Genomic DNA, 17,375 nt, shown 5'->3' with positions numbered 1-17,375 from the left:
TCAAGAAGGACATATATCCCAGAAACCGTGTTCTCGTATCTTATCAGAAGGCTTCCTGTGAGAGATTCGTAAAGTTTCTAGCTACGCAATAAATAACGATTTATTTTTTAAGTAAATGGACTTAATATATCAATGATACTATCTATCAAGTTATAAAGATAGAATTGGTATGTTAAAAAATATGAATTATGCTTTGAAATGACAAATTACACACGATAAAATTTACAATTTAAATTATATCTAGCAACTCGAAGGCTTCCGCCGCGACTCCAGACAGCGTCACTGATCTCTCTTACTTTTCAAGATAATTCGTCAAACAGACGAAAGTCGCGACGTATTTATTTAATTTCTAAATGAAAATACATCGATGAATATGAATGTTATTGGAATACATCTTGAATAATGCATGACGTCGATAAAACTCATAAATTAAACGAAAACAATCTTCAATCAATTAAGAAAAGTTTTCAAAATATGTAAGAAGTCGAAGCGGATGTACGATAATGCGTATTAATTCCAGATGAATAAAGAGAACAGATGCTATATATATTCAAATTAAATACATATAATATTAATATATAAAATCTAGATTAATTAAACTACCCACATTCAAAAGAAATTGGCGTAGATGAGGAAATATAAAAGATAAAGAAATTGCGACTTGGCACTTTAAGGCATCGACGCCCTACTGTCTGTCATAGGTACAGATGATAAGAAGAAATATAAGGTTAGTGTCATTGTGATTGTGACAGAAGAACAACGCGATGGTGAGTATCTAGCTGTCGTCCCTCGTCAATTCGATATATTTCTACATATATTTCCTTATTCGTCCATTCTGGAGTACAAAATATGCTTCTTATGTCCAGTTTATTATAGCTTAATCAGATCTGATTCGAAATGACAAAAGTTTGTCGAGTATTTGATTGGTGAAGTTGAAACATCTGAGGAAGAGTATTCCTAAATCAAAGAGGCGAATGAAATTATTGAAAACAGAGGAACTGAAGAACCAATATGATATAATTGTAAGAAATAGATGTGAAAGACAGCAACAAAAGGGTAAAAATGAAGATAGATATAGAGCTCTGGGTAGAATTATTAAGAGGGAATGCGCAAAGGAAAAGGAGAAATGGATGGATGAGATTTGTGAGGAGGTAGAAGGTTTGGATAAAAGGGATGGATGGAGAAAGTATGATAAGGTGAAAGAAACTACTTTTAAAAAGAAGAGAAATATCAGCACTGGTATAAAAAAAAAAGTGGATGGAACTATAGTAATGGAGTCAAAAGAAATACTTCTGGAAAGATGGACTGAATATGTAGGAGAATTGTTTGATGACGATAGAGTAGAAGAACATCTAGATTTGAATGACAACGGAGAGGGACCAAGTATAATTAGATCAGAGGGATAGAAGCATCTTTAAAACAAATGAAAAGTGATAAAGCAACAGGCGATGATGGACTAGCAGCAGAGATGTTGGTAGCTGTGGGAGAATACATCATTGATATATTGATGGAATAAGAAGTAAAATACTCCCAGAAATTGGCAATGAACAATGTGGTTTTATGAGAGATAAAGGGACAAGAAATGCAATTTTTATTTTGAGAATGTTGTTGGAGAGAGCAATGGAAGTGAAAAAGGATCTATATGTTTGTTTTGTTGACTATGAAAAGGCTTTTGATCGGGTTAGACATGTAAACCTTATAAGGATACTGGAACAGATAAATATCGATGGGAAAGATCGAAGATTGATAAAGAATTTATAATGGAATCAAGAGGTATCAGTGAAAGTAGAAATTGACGAATCAGAGACTTGGCACATCAAGAGAGGTGTAAGACAGGGCTGTGTGTTATCACCTGATCTCTTCCATTTATATAGTAAAACGATAACGAGAGATCTCAGAGATATGGAAGGAATTAAGGTTGAAGGAGTCAATATTAATAATATCAGATATACCAAACCAAAACTTCTTTCAGTTTTCTTCTGAAGATTGAAAAAGAAACCCACAAAATCACTTTGTAACTTCTATACTTCTAAGTATTTACATTTAATTTTACTCCACACTCGAGTACTTTCAGGCCCTATCTGTGGCCAATTTTCAAGACATCTCTTGAAAATGGGCCACAGATAGGGCCTGAAAGTACTCGAGTATGGAGCAAAATTAAATGTAAATACTTAGAAGTAAACAAGTTACAAAGTGATTTTGTGGGTTTCTTTTTCAAAATATCAGATATGCTGATGATACAGCACTTGTTGTAGACTCCCATGATAAACTTCAAATTTTAATCTGTACTTTACACAAATCAAACAGAGAAAGAGGTCTGTCAATAAATATTAAGAAAACAGAAGTTATGGTTATCACCAATGATGAAATGCACCCAAGAATAAATATAAGAATTGATGCTGAAACAGTTAAACAAACCGAAAGTTTTAATTATTTAGGATGCACTGTCACAAGTGATGGAAAATGCGAAAAAGAGATCAAGAAGAGAGTATCCATGCCTAAAGATGCATTTGGTAAGATCCAGAAATTAGTCACCAACTCGAAAATATCTATGAATCTAAGGAAGAGGTTTGTGAAATGTTTTGTTTGGTCTGCATTGTTGTATGGCAGTGAAACTTGGACTTTGATGAAGGCAGACGAGGAGAGGTTACAGGCTGCAGAAATGTGGTTTTGGAGAAGGATGTTAAAAATATCATGGACAGAAAGGAAAACTAATGAGGAAGTATTAGAGAGAGTAGGCTTTGAAAGAGAGCTTTTGGCCTCAGTGAGAGGTAGACAAATGCGATTTGTGGGTCACACAGTGAGAAGACAAGAACTAGAGCATCTCTTTCTCACTGGTAAAATCAAGGGAAGGAGACCGAGAGGACGACCTAGACAAAAATATATGGATGGATTGGTGAGAATGACTGGAGGAAGAATGTCTGCAGCTCAGTTGCTGCAGAGAGCTGGAAATAGAGGGGAATGGCGAGCCATGATTGCCGATGTCCTTGGGGATATGGCACTTGGATGATGATGATGATGATGATGAATAAAAAAATGCATACATATTAATTTGATCAGGAATATGTTAGCTATGAAATTGTTTGACATAAATATTTTAAGCTACTATATAATATATATTATTATATAATATATATAGATATATATATATATATATATATATGTATATATATATATATATATATATGCCCCAGCCCATAAAAACACCAAAATATAAAGAGAGAAATACTATATTTCAGAGACTGCTGTCTCCCTCTTCAGGTAGATGAATGAGAAAAGTTACAGAAAATGTGGTATTTATACCAAGAGGTCCATACACAGGTAAGCATATTTAGGTCACTCACGCTGATAATCTTCCTTTAATCTTCTTAAGCGTTGGTTGAATAAAAACCTTGTCGATCACATCTGAAAACCATGCTCCTTTTGAGATGTTCATTACCTGCCTCTCCTTTATTAAGGCCGATTCCATCATTTGACTCTTGTACCAGCAGTTGCCGCTATAAATTATGCGTGACAAATTCCAGTTTATTCTATGGTTATGTTCATTTATATGGTTGAAAATAGCTGAGTTCTGTTGTCCATACCTAACTGACCGTTTGTGCTGTATTAATCTCTGGGGAAGTGATTTTCATCTAAATCAAATGTAAGATTGGTCACGGTCCAGGCATGGGATTTCATAAATACCTGTGTCCTTGGGGGATGTCTTTTGTTGGATGTTAATCAGGGATTTGGCTAAGGTGTTTGGGTAAGTAGATGCATTTACTTACCCAAACACCTTAGCCAAATCCCTGATCAACGTCCAACAAAAGACATCCCCCAAGGACACAGGTATTTATGAAATCCCATGCCAGGACTGTGACCAATCTTACATTGGATTTACAGGAAAATCACTTCCCCAGAGATTAATACAGCACAAACGGTCAGTTAGGTATGGACAACAGAACTCAGCTATTTTTAACCATATAAATGAACATAACCATAGAATAAACTGGAATTTGTCACATATAATTTATAGCAGCAACTGCCGGTACAAGAGTCAAATGATGGAATCGGCCTTGATTAAACAGAGGCAGGTAATGAATATCTCAAAGGGAGCATGGGACTCAGATATCATTGACAAGAAGATTAAAGGAAGATTATCAGCGGGGGGGGTGACCTAAATTGGCTTACCTGTGGATGGACCTCTTAGTATAAATGCCACCTTTTCTGTAACTTTTTCCATTCATCTACCTGAAGAGGGAGACAGCAGTCTCTGAAATATAGTATTTCTCTCTTTATATTTTGGTGGTTTTATGGGCTCCTTTCATTAGATGGAATTCTGTTATAACAGAACATTTTTACCAGGTATATATATACAATTATATATATATATATGTATATATCCCAATGATCTTATAATAATATATAGATATATATATATATATATATTATATATATTAAAAGCCTGATCCGAATGATCCTCTATAAGTGGAGAATATATTATATATATATATTATATCTATATACATATATATATATTAATATGTATATTATATATATATATATATATATATATAACCTATATATATATATATATATATATATCAAATATGAAAAAGCCTGATCCGAATGGATCTATAGAAGGGAGAATATATATATAATATATATTATTATATCATATATATATATATATATATATATAATATAATATATATATATATTTTTTAATATATATATATTTATATATATAGATATATATATATAATAATATATTTATATATATAACTATAATATATATATATATACATTATAATAAATATATATTGTAACATAAAAAAAAATCTCTCTCTATGGTAAGGATTTACGAGGAGAATATATCAGGAAACAGTGACAACCCACTATAACTTAAAATGTACTTTAATAACAATTAGTAAGGAAATTGGAAATTAAAGTCACAAACAGAACATTAAACAAATTACGGACGCATTGCACAAAAGCAAAGACTCGCCATACAGCACTTCATCAAGACTACTCATCACTAATCACTGCATTTTACAGTATAATACCCAAGTCACAAAGCTTTACATCAACACAACATATAATTCACTGTAACATCAAAAAGTTAGTGGCAACCAACGTTACATCACACAAGAAAACTTCCAAATGGATAAACAATACATTACCATATATTCCTCAAAACTTGATACACTATTATAATCACTTGTTTGTTTCAGCTCCAACGAAAATCATCGTTTTGGGCCTTTATATACCCGACTCACGCTAGACATCCATGGACCAAATATCATTTTTCGGTACATTATCCTTGGCGACTACCGCCTACGCCAAGCGCTACTGCCATCTGTTGTCTAGTGTACACATTTTTTTTGTATGCAAATATCAATTTTCAACCTTTTCTGCAATTTTACATTCAATAAATCAATATTCCTTTACATTCCCCCCTTTTAACTCAGCGGCTTCTCCTCAGTCCATGCTGAATTTTCACTCTTTCAATCTTAAACATTAGCTACTTCCCTTCAGCAACTATCGGAGACTGCCACGTCGTTGGTAACAAGCACTTTCCTTTAAGTAATCAACAGATCTAGAGAGAGAATCTGCAATGACATTTTCTTTGCCTGCTATATGGTGAATATTCAGTTTGAATGGTTGCAAAAATAAAGACCATCTTAAAATTCTCTTATTGTTGTGCTTACATTTATTAATAAAGGTTAAAGGGTTATTATCAGTATATACATCTACTTCAAAGTTACTGTTAAGCAAGTATATCTCAAAGTGCATTAAACTCAAAATTAAACTCAAAGCTTCTTTTTCAACAATACTGTAATTTAACTGGTGGCTATTATATTTCTTTGAAAAGTAAGATACAGGGTGTAAAACACCATTATGTTCCTGTAATAATACACTGCCAGCTCCTACTTCACTGGAGTCTACCTGTAACTTGAATGGTAGATTAAAGTCTGGGGATTTCAGCACTGGCTTAGACATTAACATGAGCTTAAGTTTATTAAAGGCATCGTCACATTCCTTTGACCACACAAATTTCACATCCTTTTTCAGCAACTCTGTTAATGGGTAGGCTTACATCTGAAAAAGTTCTACAAAATTTTCCTGTAATACCCCACTGTTCCCAAAAATTTCATCACCCACGTTTAGATGTAGGGAGGGTCAAATTCTTTATGACCTCAATATGACAATCAACAGGTTTCACTTGGCCACTTCCTATTTCATGTCCTAAATATTGAACAGTAGTTTTTCCAAATTCACATTTGGCAAGGTTTATCGTAACATTAAATTCTAATAACCTCTTAAAAACATCATATACTTTTTTAATGTGATCTTCCCAGGTTTCTCCAACAATAATAATGTCATCTAAATAAACAAATACACCTTTGAGATCCTTCAAGATATAATTCAGTACCTTTGGATGTGGACTTCTCTTCAGGTAGTCTCACTCCATTTCCTTTTACAATATTCTCAATACAACCAACATTACTAACATTTTGAACATCATTGTTACCTATTTTGTAACTTATATTCTCATCAACATCACATATATTATTACTGTCGATGCTATCGTTACAATACCTCTTACCTGGCCTAAGGGGAGAAGCAAACAAACAAGGACCTCTGTCACCACATGCTTGTGGTTGATTCAACAATGCAATGGTATTTTCAGGTTTATGATCATCCTTAAAATGTACAGGTTTATCTTTAACTTTATTTACCACTTGAATTGGACGGTTTATTGTGCGATGTGGACAACTCCTACTGATGTGTCCTGGTTTGCCACAACTGAAACATACAAAATCTCTAAAATTTTCGCCTATATTTTGGTAACTAGGTGTAAACTGATCATTTACACTGTATCCTGCTTTTCCAGCACTAACACTAGGACCAGAACTATATTGGTCCATGGATGTCTAGCGTGAGTCGGGTATATAAAGGCCCAAAACGATGATTTTCGTCGGAGCTGAAACAAACAAGTGATTATAATAGTGTATCAAGTTTTGAGGAATATATGGTAATATATATATATATATATATATATATATATATATATATATATATATATATATATATATATATTACTTTTTTTTCAAAATGCTACCCCACTTAATCTTACAGATCACCTATGGTAGGGGTTTAGGGTTATCAGTGTATAGATTCCAGATAAAACTCTGAAAGATAAGGATTTTAAGTCATGCCTTGTGTATATATATTTACATATGCATTTATGTATGTATGTATAAGTGGTTTAGTGGTTTCCAGCCTTAACTCATTAGTATATATATATATATATATATATATATATATTATATATATATATATATATATATATATATATATATATATATATATATGAAAGTGATTTTTATTTCAACCCTTAAAAATTAAGGAATACAATGAAACTTCAGAAACGTTTATGTACAAAAAATATTGTAAATAAATAAACGTTTAAATCAATATTATCTCAGATATCAGTAACAGATTTTGTTGAAAGTTTCTCGACATTTTTATTTGTAGTACAGACATTTCATTTGATAAAGATTGACGAATCATAACTATAAAATGAGACGCCATGTTGAATTGTCTCCCTCCCACCGTTTTCTTGATAAAGATATACAGATATTGTCTTATATGGTCATTTTATTTTAGTTTTTCACATGAATTATGATTTATTCGTGCCTGTAGATGGTGCAGGTTTGGGTAGAGGCACCAGAAATAGTTACTTACTTCTCATTTATTCATTCCTAATTGGCTTCAAATCTCCTCCAGATGAATTATGACTGACCCATGGCCCCCAGGCTGTTGTGGGTGAGGGCACCCACAATGCTGCTGCTGTGGGCAATTGTGGTGGTCCTCCTCTCGCCCCCCACGATTGCCCACGACACGCAGAAGAACCTCTACGTCGACCCAACGGCTTATGCCAATTCGCAGCGCAGCTTAAGGCATCACATTCCTTTGGGTCAGGTGAGTTTAGGTCAACTTTTTTGGATATCTCAGAGGGTTTACTGTAACACCCTTGGGTCAGGTTACTTCAGGTCACTCTCTGGGAGGCGCCGAGTCTGCGTCGTAATGCCGGCGAGGTCACATACTCCCGCAATCTTACCGTTCGAATGTATTTCAGGCCGGCGACGAGTCTGAACCGAGCGATGACTTGGCAATCCAGATTAAGGGCGGGAAACAGAAGGCTATCGAGTTGGCGCAGAGCTACGGTTTGGAGTATTTGGATCAGGTGAGTTCGGATATTTCTTAGGTCAAGGTGATAATTGGAGGTCAGAGGGTAGGTAGGATCTATGCAACCCACTAAAGAAGCTGATGTTCAGATGGGCATAAAGTCCAAGGTTATATTGTGAGGTCAGGGTCAAATAGGAATTATTTTAGGGTCAAAGGTCAAGTAGGTGCCTAACCTTGGAAGCAACTTTTGAACTATACCAGATTGAGGCTTCGCATTTGGCATGAATAATCCACAAATAATGCTGAAACTTAGAGAGATAAAACCAATGTCATAGTTATGGGGCAACAATTAAGTAGTATTATAAATTCATTCTTTGTAGATATAATATATATATAATTTTTTGAAGATATAATGTATATTTATATAATTTCAGGTGTTCGACGAGCCAGCCGTCTTCCATTTCCGCAGACTTCGTCAGAATCGGAGCAAGAGAGGCAGATCTCGGAGGGAGACGACGGCGAGGGAGTTGGTCGAAGCCATAGCCAGGGATCCTGGGGTACGTAAACAAACATATTATTATTATTATTAATATATCAATATGTATAATCAACAACTTTAAAGGCCTCGTTATCCTGCCGCGGCAACCTACCAGTCAGATATCAGACTGTGTAGACTGGTAGATTGCCAGAGCACGATTAGGAGACCCATAATTGTTAGATTCAGCAAAGGTTTCTCTAAAATGTAGGAAGTTAATAGAGGATAGTTGACAAAATATATTTTTTGAAGTATCAGAAGACTTGTAGTGAATAGCATAACCTCGTGACCTCTCCCCAAAAGGTCGAGTGGGTCGAACAACAAGTGGCGCTCGCGAGGGAGAAGCGAAACAACTTCGTCAATATTGGAAAACAATGGGTGACATTTCACGAGAGCGGCGACGTTCGCCGCAGTCCCCCTGGTATCCGCTCTGCTTCGAGACACGCTCTCAACCGGGTGCTTCAGAGGCCTTCGGGCGAATCGTCTCGAAGGATCGACGGATACCTCGAAGACGACTCGGAAATAGACAGAGCGACTGAATTTGAAAATGGACAGTACCACGAAAACCAATTCGTTCGAGTCCCTCTCTCTCGAAGCCTTGGCTATGGCATCCAACGCGCTCGAGCCACCGTTTGCAAACAATGCCAGGATGATGAAGATGACATGAGGCCTATGATCCCTGATAAACAGAGACCCAGAACTTTAAGAAATAATATCAAAATGGCTGAAATACCGGATGGACAAGTTTCTAACACCGCGAATGATGTTAGAGTTGATAAACTAACCGAAACTGAGGCCGATGGGATGGACGTTTCACTCCCTCCTCCGGATGAAAGCTTCGGTCTGTGGCTCGACCACCTGGGCGAACCATTCATGGACTTCAATGACCCATTTTACAATGATCAGTGGTACTTGGTGAGTACAATGACTAGGCCAGTCATTATCAATATTATTATCACTCAAAATTCATCATTATTCATATCTATAAAAGCCACCAACTCGCAGACAGGAGAATATGTCTATATATTCATTTATTTACTCAGCGCAACACGGGTCAACTGGGTCGTCAGGGCTATGACCTCAACGTGACTTGGGCCTGGCTTCACGGGTACACGGGTCGCGGGGTCGTCCTCTCCGTCCTGGATGACGGGTTGCAGACGACCAATGCCGACATCGCGCAGAACTATGTAAGGGAAAATGAGCCGTTGCAGAGGCATAAATCGTTTATTACTACTGCTGTTATTAAATTTTGTTTTTTTCATTTTATTTTTATTTTGTTTTCATTGTTGTATTTGGTTTTTAATTCATTGGTTTTTGCTGTGTTTTGTTTATTTGTCTTGTATTAATCCTAAACAGTATTCAGAAAGGAGAAATTATTATTATTATTATTATTATTATTTTTTTATTTTTTTTTTTTTTTTTGCTCTATTACAGTCCTCCAATTCGACTGGGTGGTATTTATAGTGTGGGTTCCGGGTTGCATCCTGCCTCCTTAGGAGTCCATCACTTTTCTTACTATGGTGGTGCGCGGGTCCGTTTCTAGGATCACACTCTTCTTTAGCATTGAGGCCCGGAGATACTTCAAGCCTCTAGTTTTTCCAGATTCCTTTTCAGGGATCTTGGGGTGTGGGGGGGTTGGGGATCGCGCCATAGTGGTCCTATGATTATGGGTACACGGATTTCCAAAAACTGGCATATCCCATATCCTTCTTATTTCTATTTTCAGATCTTGATACTTATCCATTTTTTCCCTCTCTTTCTCTTCAACTCTGGTGTCCCATGGTAGGTTGCGACATCAATGAGTGATACTTTCTTCTTGACTTTGTCAATCAACGTCACGTCTGGTCTGTTTGCACGTATCACCCTATCCGTTCTGATACCATAGTCCCAGAGGATCTTTGCCTGATCGTTTTCTATCACTCCTTCAGGTTGGTGCTACGTACCACCTTAATTATTATTGCAAGGTAGCTGGTTTTCTTGCACAGGCTCCAGTGGAGGGTTCTTTTGCCACTGAATCATGCCTCTTTTTGTACTGGTTCTGTGCAAGTGCCGGGCATTCACTTGCTATGTGGTTTATGGTTCATTTTTCGTATTGCACTTCCTACATATGGGAGAGATGTTATTTCCGTCTATCATACTTTGAACATATCTGGTTCTTAGGGCCTGATCTTGTGCCGCTGTTATCATTCCTTCAGTTTCCTTCTTTAGCTCTCCCCTCTGTAAGCCATTGCCAATTGTCATCGCTGGCTAGTTCTTTAGTCTGTCTCATGTATTGTCCGTGCATTGGTTTGTTGTGCCAGTCCTCTGTTCTTTCTGTCTTTCTCCTGTCTCTGTATATTTCTGGGTCTTCGTCTCCTTTTATTAGTCCTTCTTCCCATGCACTCTTTAGCCACTCGTCTTCACTGGTTTTCAGATATTGCCCCAGTGCTCTGTTTTCGATGTTGACGCAGTCCTCTATACTTAGTAGTCTCTCCCTCCTCCTTTCGTGTTATGTATAGTCTGTCCGTATTTGCTCTTGGGTGTAGTGCTTTGTGTATTGTCCATATGTTTTTTCCTGGTTTTCTGATCTATGCTGCGGAGTTCTGCCTTCGTCCATTCCACTATTCCTGCGCTGTATCTGATTACTGGCACTGCCCATGTGTTTATGGCTTTTATCATATTTCCGGCGTTGAGTTTTGACTTGAGTATCGCCTTGAGTCTCTGCATATATTCTTTCCTGATCGTGTCCTTCATCTCTTGGTGTTTTTATATCTCCTCCTTCCATTATTCCCAGGTATTTGTATCCTGTCTCGTCTATGTGTTTGATGTTGCTCCCATCTGGTAGCTTTTATCCCTTCAGTTCTCGTTACTTTGCCTTTTTGTATGTTGACTAAGGCGCATTTTTCTATTCCAAACTCCATCCTGATGTCCCCAGATACAATCCTTACAGTCTGGATTAGGGTATCTATTTCCTTGATGCTCTTACCATACAGCTTGATGTCGTCCATGAACATCAGATGGTTGATTTTGTTGCCTCTTTTCTTGAGTTGGTACCCGGCATCCATCTTCTGTAGTACTTTTGTCATGGGAATCATGGCTACTACGAAGAGTAGTGGGGGGACAGTGAGTCACCCTGGAAGATCCCTCTCCTGATATTAACCTCTGCTAGTCTTATTCCAGAGCTTGTAAGTATTGTATTCCAGTTGCGCATTGTATTTTTGAGGAAGCTGATGGTATTTTCCTCTGCCATATATATTTTCAGGCATTCTATTAGCCAGTGTGTGGTATCATGTCGAAGGCTTTCTTATAGTCTATCCATGGCCCATGCTTAGGTTGGTTTTCCTTCTCCTACTGTTCTTCATTACCATTTTGTCTATCAGGAGCTGGTCTTTTGTGCCCCTACACTTCCTTCTGCAGCCTTTCTGTTGGTGGGGGATGGTGTTTGTCTCCTCTAGGTAGTTGTATAGCCTTTCACTGATGATACCTGTTAGTAACTTCCACTTATTGGTAGGCAGGTGATAGGCCGTAGTTACTGGCTATATTTCCCTTACTCTTGTCTTTTTTGTACTAAGGATGTTCTTCCGTGGTCATCCATTTGGGTGCTTGGTGATTTGAGATACAATGTTGGAGTTGTTCTGCTATTCGTGGGTGTAGGGCCTTGAAGTTTTTGAGCCAGTATCCATGGACTTCATCGGGACCTGGGGCTTTCCAGTTTGGCATTTTCTTTAGTTGGTGTCTGACTGTGTCTGTCGTGATCTCTGTGAATCTTTGTTTTATTCTCCCTGTTTTCTTCTTCCTTGACTTCCTGGAGCCATGTTGCATGTTTGTTGTGTGATACCGGATTGCTCCATATGTTTTTCCCAGAGTCTCTTACTTGGTTCGGCTTCAGGAATTTCTGGGTGGTTGTCTTCCCCTCTTATTTGGCTGTATAGTCTTTTCTGGTTGTTTCCGAATAGTTTGTTCTGTTGGTATCCCTTATTCCTGTTCATGTACCGTTGGATCTGTGTGCTTTGGCCTTAAGCCTCTGTTTTACATCTTCTATTGTGTTGTTTAGTCCCCTCTCTTGTACTTTGTATTTCTCGTTGAGTCCCCCCCTGTTTTTCTTGCTTCTTAGCCTTTTTTCTTCCATCTCTTTCAGTTTACTCAAGTCAGATCTCATCACCAAGATTTGCTTTTCCAGGCGCCTTTTCCAAGGAGGTTGCTGTTTTGGTTTCTGTTGGGTTGGTTGTGCTGGTGGTGTTGGTGTTCGAATCCCCATCAGTTTCTGCTACTAATCTTGCTCCTGCATATGTCAAGTTATTTGTTTCTGTGATACTGGTGGTGTGTATTAGGCCCATTATTTCATTGACCCTCACTTGTTTTCTCTCTTAATTTCTTGGTGTTGTAGGCTTTCATGGAGGGGATCTTTGTTCTCTCTGTATCTGGCTCCATCCATTGTCTAATCTTTTCTACCCATTTCCGTCCTCTCTGTTACTTCGTCGGCGGTGTTTCTTCGTGTGTCGTTGTTTGATACCTCATCCTCCCTGTCGTCTTATTATTATTATTATTATTATTATTATTATTATTATTATTATTAACTATCTACACAGGCTCCCAACATCAGCTATTCCCTGGTAAAGGACAGGAGCAGTTTGAATGACCCCTCGCCTAGAATTGACAGCGCATTCTCCAATTCCCACGGGACCTACTGCGCTGGAATCATCTCGGCCATTTCCAACAATTCCATCTGTGGCGTAGGGGTGGCTTACGATTCCAGAGTTGGAGGTGAGAAAGCTGTGCCTCTCTCTCTCTCTCACTCTCCCTCTCGTCGTGTGGATATTTTTATTAATATCCTCAAGTTTACTTTGTTTGTGTGTGTGATAGCTCTGAGATCTTTTTACATGACTCTCTCTCTCCCTTTGCAAGGCAGACTGTACGTAGGCCTTTAATGCCTCTCCCAACCTGCGCTTAGCTTAGAGGTCCAGAAATGGGACTGAGGCTTTTGTTAATTTAAAGTTTAAGTATTTTAATTAATCCTCACAGCCGTGAGACTTGTCGACGGAAAGGTGACAGACGTGCAAGAGGCTCACGGCCCTTTCGCGCCATATCGATCAGGTGGACATCTTCAGCGCCTCCTGGGGTCCCACCGATGACGGTACGAAGCTCGAAGGGCCTGCTAGGCTGACCCAGATCGCTTTCATCGAAGGGGTGACGAAGGTGAGCTTTTGCTTGTTTGTGCAAAAGGGCCCTAGGTCTTGCCCTAAGAAGCCAAGACGCCCTTAGATAGAGTCTAGAGTTTACTGATAGGTATGCCTTCAGACGCATATCCGTCCCTCTTATCCCACCCTCAAGGGCTGGGCAAAAGTGCCCCTAGGAGCCAATACGCCCTTAGATAGTCCCATAAGGGCGTGATGGCAGAGGTGTTTAAATGTGGCGTTTAATCATACGTACGCCTTCAGGCCTATACACGTCCCCCTTAGCCCACCCTCAAAAGTGCCCCTAGGTCCTGCCCTAAGACCCAAGACGCTTTTAAATCAAGTCTACATCAATTACTCCACAGGGGCGAGGTGGCAAGGGCGCCATATACGTCTGGGCGTCGGGAAACGGGGGCGTTGTAGGTGACAATTGCAACTTGGATGGCTACACGTCCTCCATTTATACCCTGTCGGTCTCTGCCCTGACGGACATGGGTACGTCGACCTTTTACGAGGAGCCCTGCGCCTCTACCCTCGCGGGAGTCTACGTCGGGGGGGAAAACTCCTTAGAAGTAGCCAAGGAGAGGCAAAGGAAGCATCTGGAGTCACTGAATGTGGTGGGTACCTCTCTCTCTCTCTCTCTCTCTCTCTCTCTCTCTCTCTCTCTCTCTCTCTCTCAGTTGAAAGAGGGTTATGTTAAAGTCTTCTCCTCTCTCTGTCTGTCTGTCTGTCTGTCTGTCTCTCTCTCAGTTGAAAGAGGTTTATGTTGAAGTCTTCTTCTCTCTCTCTCTCTCTCTCTCTCTCTCTCTCTCACACACACACACACACACACACACACAGTTGAAAGAGGGTTATGTTAAAGTATTCTCTCTCTCTCTCTCTCTCTCTCTCTCATTTAAAAGAGGGTTCTGTTAGTGTTATTTTCCCTTTTTCTCTCTCGTTTTCTATAATGGTTATATGGCTTACTACGATAAAATGGACACCACCACTTCTCTTGTGTTCCCCCTCCAGGTGGTTCCGGAATTAGATGGCCACTGTAGCCACGACTTCCAGGGGACGTCAGCGGCGGCGCCTTTGATGGCCGGGGTCGTGGCACTCGTCATCAGTGCCAAGTAAGACGCTTTTTAAAGCAGTTTCGAAGTCGGACATAGGTCTACGGTGCTCCGAAGACTTTGAAATATCTGTGGGATTTCTTGATAGATTTTTACTTGATTTGTCCTGTTTTCTTTAAATTTTGCTTTATTAATTATGATATTTTACTTTGTATGTCACATTTTCATTATATTTTACTTTCAAACAACGCAGTGGTAACCTGACGTGGAGGGACGTGCAGCATATAGTTGTGGAGACCTCCACCCCCACCCCACACGCTCTGCAGGAACCAGGTTGGCAGACGAACGGTCTGGGAAGAAAATTCCATTTGAAACAGGTTCGTATTTTATAGAATTTTATGTTATTTTATAGTATTTTTGGTTCACGAGCAAGCCTATGGGGTAGGCAATGCCCCTATGTCCTGGGGTATACGAGTACAACACTCCTTATGGGTATTAAAGTGCCCAGAACTTAATGGATGTCTTAGAGGAACTCAGTCCTGGTTTGTTCCATGTCTTAGGCCTATACTGTATTACAGTAAACTATAGAATTCCCTTTCTGTTCCGTCAAGTAACTCAATAATGGTTTGTTCCATGAAAACTTAAGCCTATTATCAAGTTAGCCTCATTACTCAGGCCTATGATTCCCTTCGAGTGTTGAAAAATAGCCTGAACTCTCGTCCCATTTCCAACCTGGACAGGGCTTCGGCGCGGTCAATGCTGGAAGGATGGTGGAAACCGCCCTCCGCTGGAAGAACGTCCAGCCTCAGAAAGTCATTGTGATCCCTTTATTCAGTGGGCACAGGTACGTCTCTCTCTCTCTCTTTCATGGAAAGTCTCTGAATTTGCTCTTAAACACTTTAGAATCCAGCAATTCCAGATACCGTAGAGATACTCAAGTCCTTCGCTTCAAATTCATGATTGACTTATCGCATTGGTTCTCTGTCATTGGCCCCCCTCAGAATATTCCACCCGTCCGCTTGGATGAACCTCAGTCATCCGGTCGACTCGTCCGCCGTCCCACCCACCCAGCGGATGACCTCGGTCGAACATGCTGTAGCCAACGTGACCTTAATCCACCCAAGGAGGAAGTTGCTGACCATCTTCATTGTGTCGCCAGCTGGTAAGGATGAGTCAACGCCCATTTTCTTGTATATCTTTCTAATCCTGTGTGTGTGTATCTCTCTCTCTCTCTCTCTAATGGTTCCTTTTTCTCCCCAGGGACGACGTCGCAGGTCCTGACCCACCGCCCCCCCGACGAAGACAAGGAGGGCTTCAGGTCGTGGGGCTTCACGTCCGTCCACTTCTGGGGGGAGTCTCCCGAGGGGGGAGAGTGGAAAGTGGCTCTGAAGGACGATTCCGGGAGACAGGCTACCTGAAGAAGGTCCAGCTGACGATTTTCGGGTCCTAGGGACGTATACGTCTGTATAGGAGGTCGTGTCCTTTAGAGTCGAGCCCTATTGGGGCTTTCTGTGTCTGATTTTTGAAGTGGGACGTCCGTCTTCAATGTTGTATATGATTGTAAACCATCTCTAAGCGTCGTAGAATAAAGATATAAAGTATTTTTGTCTTTATTATTATAATCCATATAGTCTTGAAACGGGCCATATTTGCCGACGAAAACTAACGTCTATTTGAACCTAGAACAAATTGCAAAGTCAGGCAAGAAAGTATTCGAACGTTGGGCACCAAGACTATGCAACAGAATACCGCCTGGAGGAGAGATCACACGAGAAGAAAGCAAATTTGAAATAAAAAAAAGAATTAAAGCTTCTATTCTGCAGGAAGAGAGGTAGATCACACGAGAAGAAGGCAGATTTAAAATAAAAAAAGAATTAAAGTTTCTCCTATTCTGCAGGAAGGGGGGAAGTTCACACGAGAAGAAAGCAAATATAAAATTTAAAAAATGCAACTCGAACCTCTCCTATCCTCTGGGAGCCATGACACCCACGAGTAAACACTAAAAAGAACAATATTATTACAAGAAATATAAGAAACACCCGCCAGAGGGGGAATCATCCCTGTGGAGGGCTGTGCATAAAAGGGGGGTGGGGCGGGAAAGACGCGAAATTCTTGATAAAACAGGGACGAATTTCGTAAATTCTCATTCGCGAAAAGGAAGAAGAAGAAGAGTGGACAGTCTCTCGCTTCGGGGTCCTTGGAGGAGCACCTCTGAGGCAGTGTTGCCGAAGTGCGGAATTTTCGTCTGCTATGCGGAAAAGTCTACGGGGCAGCTATCCAAGTTTGTATGCCGATGCGGATTCGACATCTACATTTTCAGCAGCAATTTCTTCATGGCGCATTTATGTAAATTTATCATATACAAATTGCATATTTTTTTTACTTTTAAATATTTCTCATTCAAATACAATATTATAAAAGATAAGACTCTTATCAGAATATGACGGTGATATGATTAAT

General features: G+C 39.3%; 1 protein-coding gene across 1 annotated transcript; it reads left to right on the top strand.

Annotated features, from left to right (window-relative positions):
* The first annotated feature begins 7,751 nt into the window (after positions 1-7,751).
* On the top strand, positions 7,752-16,517 carry LOC135204813 (furin-like protease kpc-1). Its single transcript, XM_064235000.1, is given in 15 exon segments — positions 7,752-7,968; positions 8,126-8,233; positions 8,610-8,732; positions 9,014-9,625; positions 9,754-9,897; positions 13,279-13,453; positions 13,712-13,755; positions 13,757-13,885; positions 14,229-14,480; positions 14,875-14,975; positions 15,169-15,292; positions 15,656-15,759; positions 15,917-16,077; positions 16,176-16,313; positions 16,316-16,517. Coding segments are annotated over 15 exon segments (2,442 nt in total). The 5' UTR covers positions 7,752-7,791; the 3' UTR covers positions 16,366-16,517.
* The last annotated feature ends 858 nt before the right edge of the window (positions 16,518-17,375 follow it).

The sequence above is a fragment of the Macrobrachium nipponense genome, chromosome 47 (assembly GCF_015104395.2).
Source record: "Macrobrachium nipponense isolate FS-2020 chromosome 47, ASM1510439v2, whole genome shotgun sequence".
In the NCBI taxonomy this organism is placed as follows: Eukaryota; Metazoa; Arthropoda; class Malacostraca; order Decapoda; family Palaemonidae; genus Macrobrachium; species Macrobrachium nipponense.
Note: the sequence above shows the minus strand (reverse complement) of the source record. Positions and strands in the feature narration are given on the sequence as shown.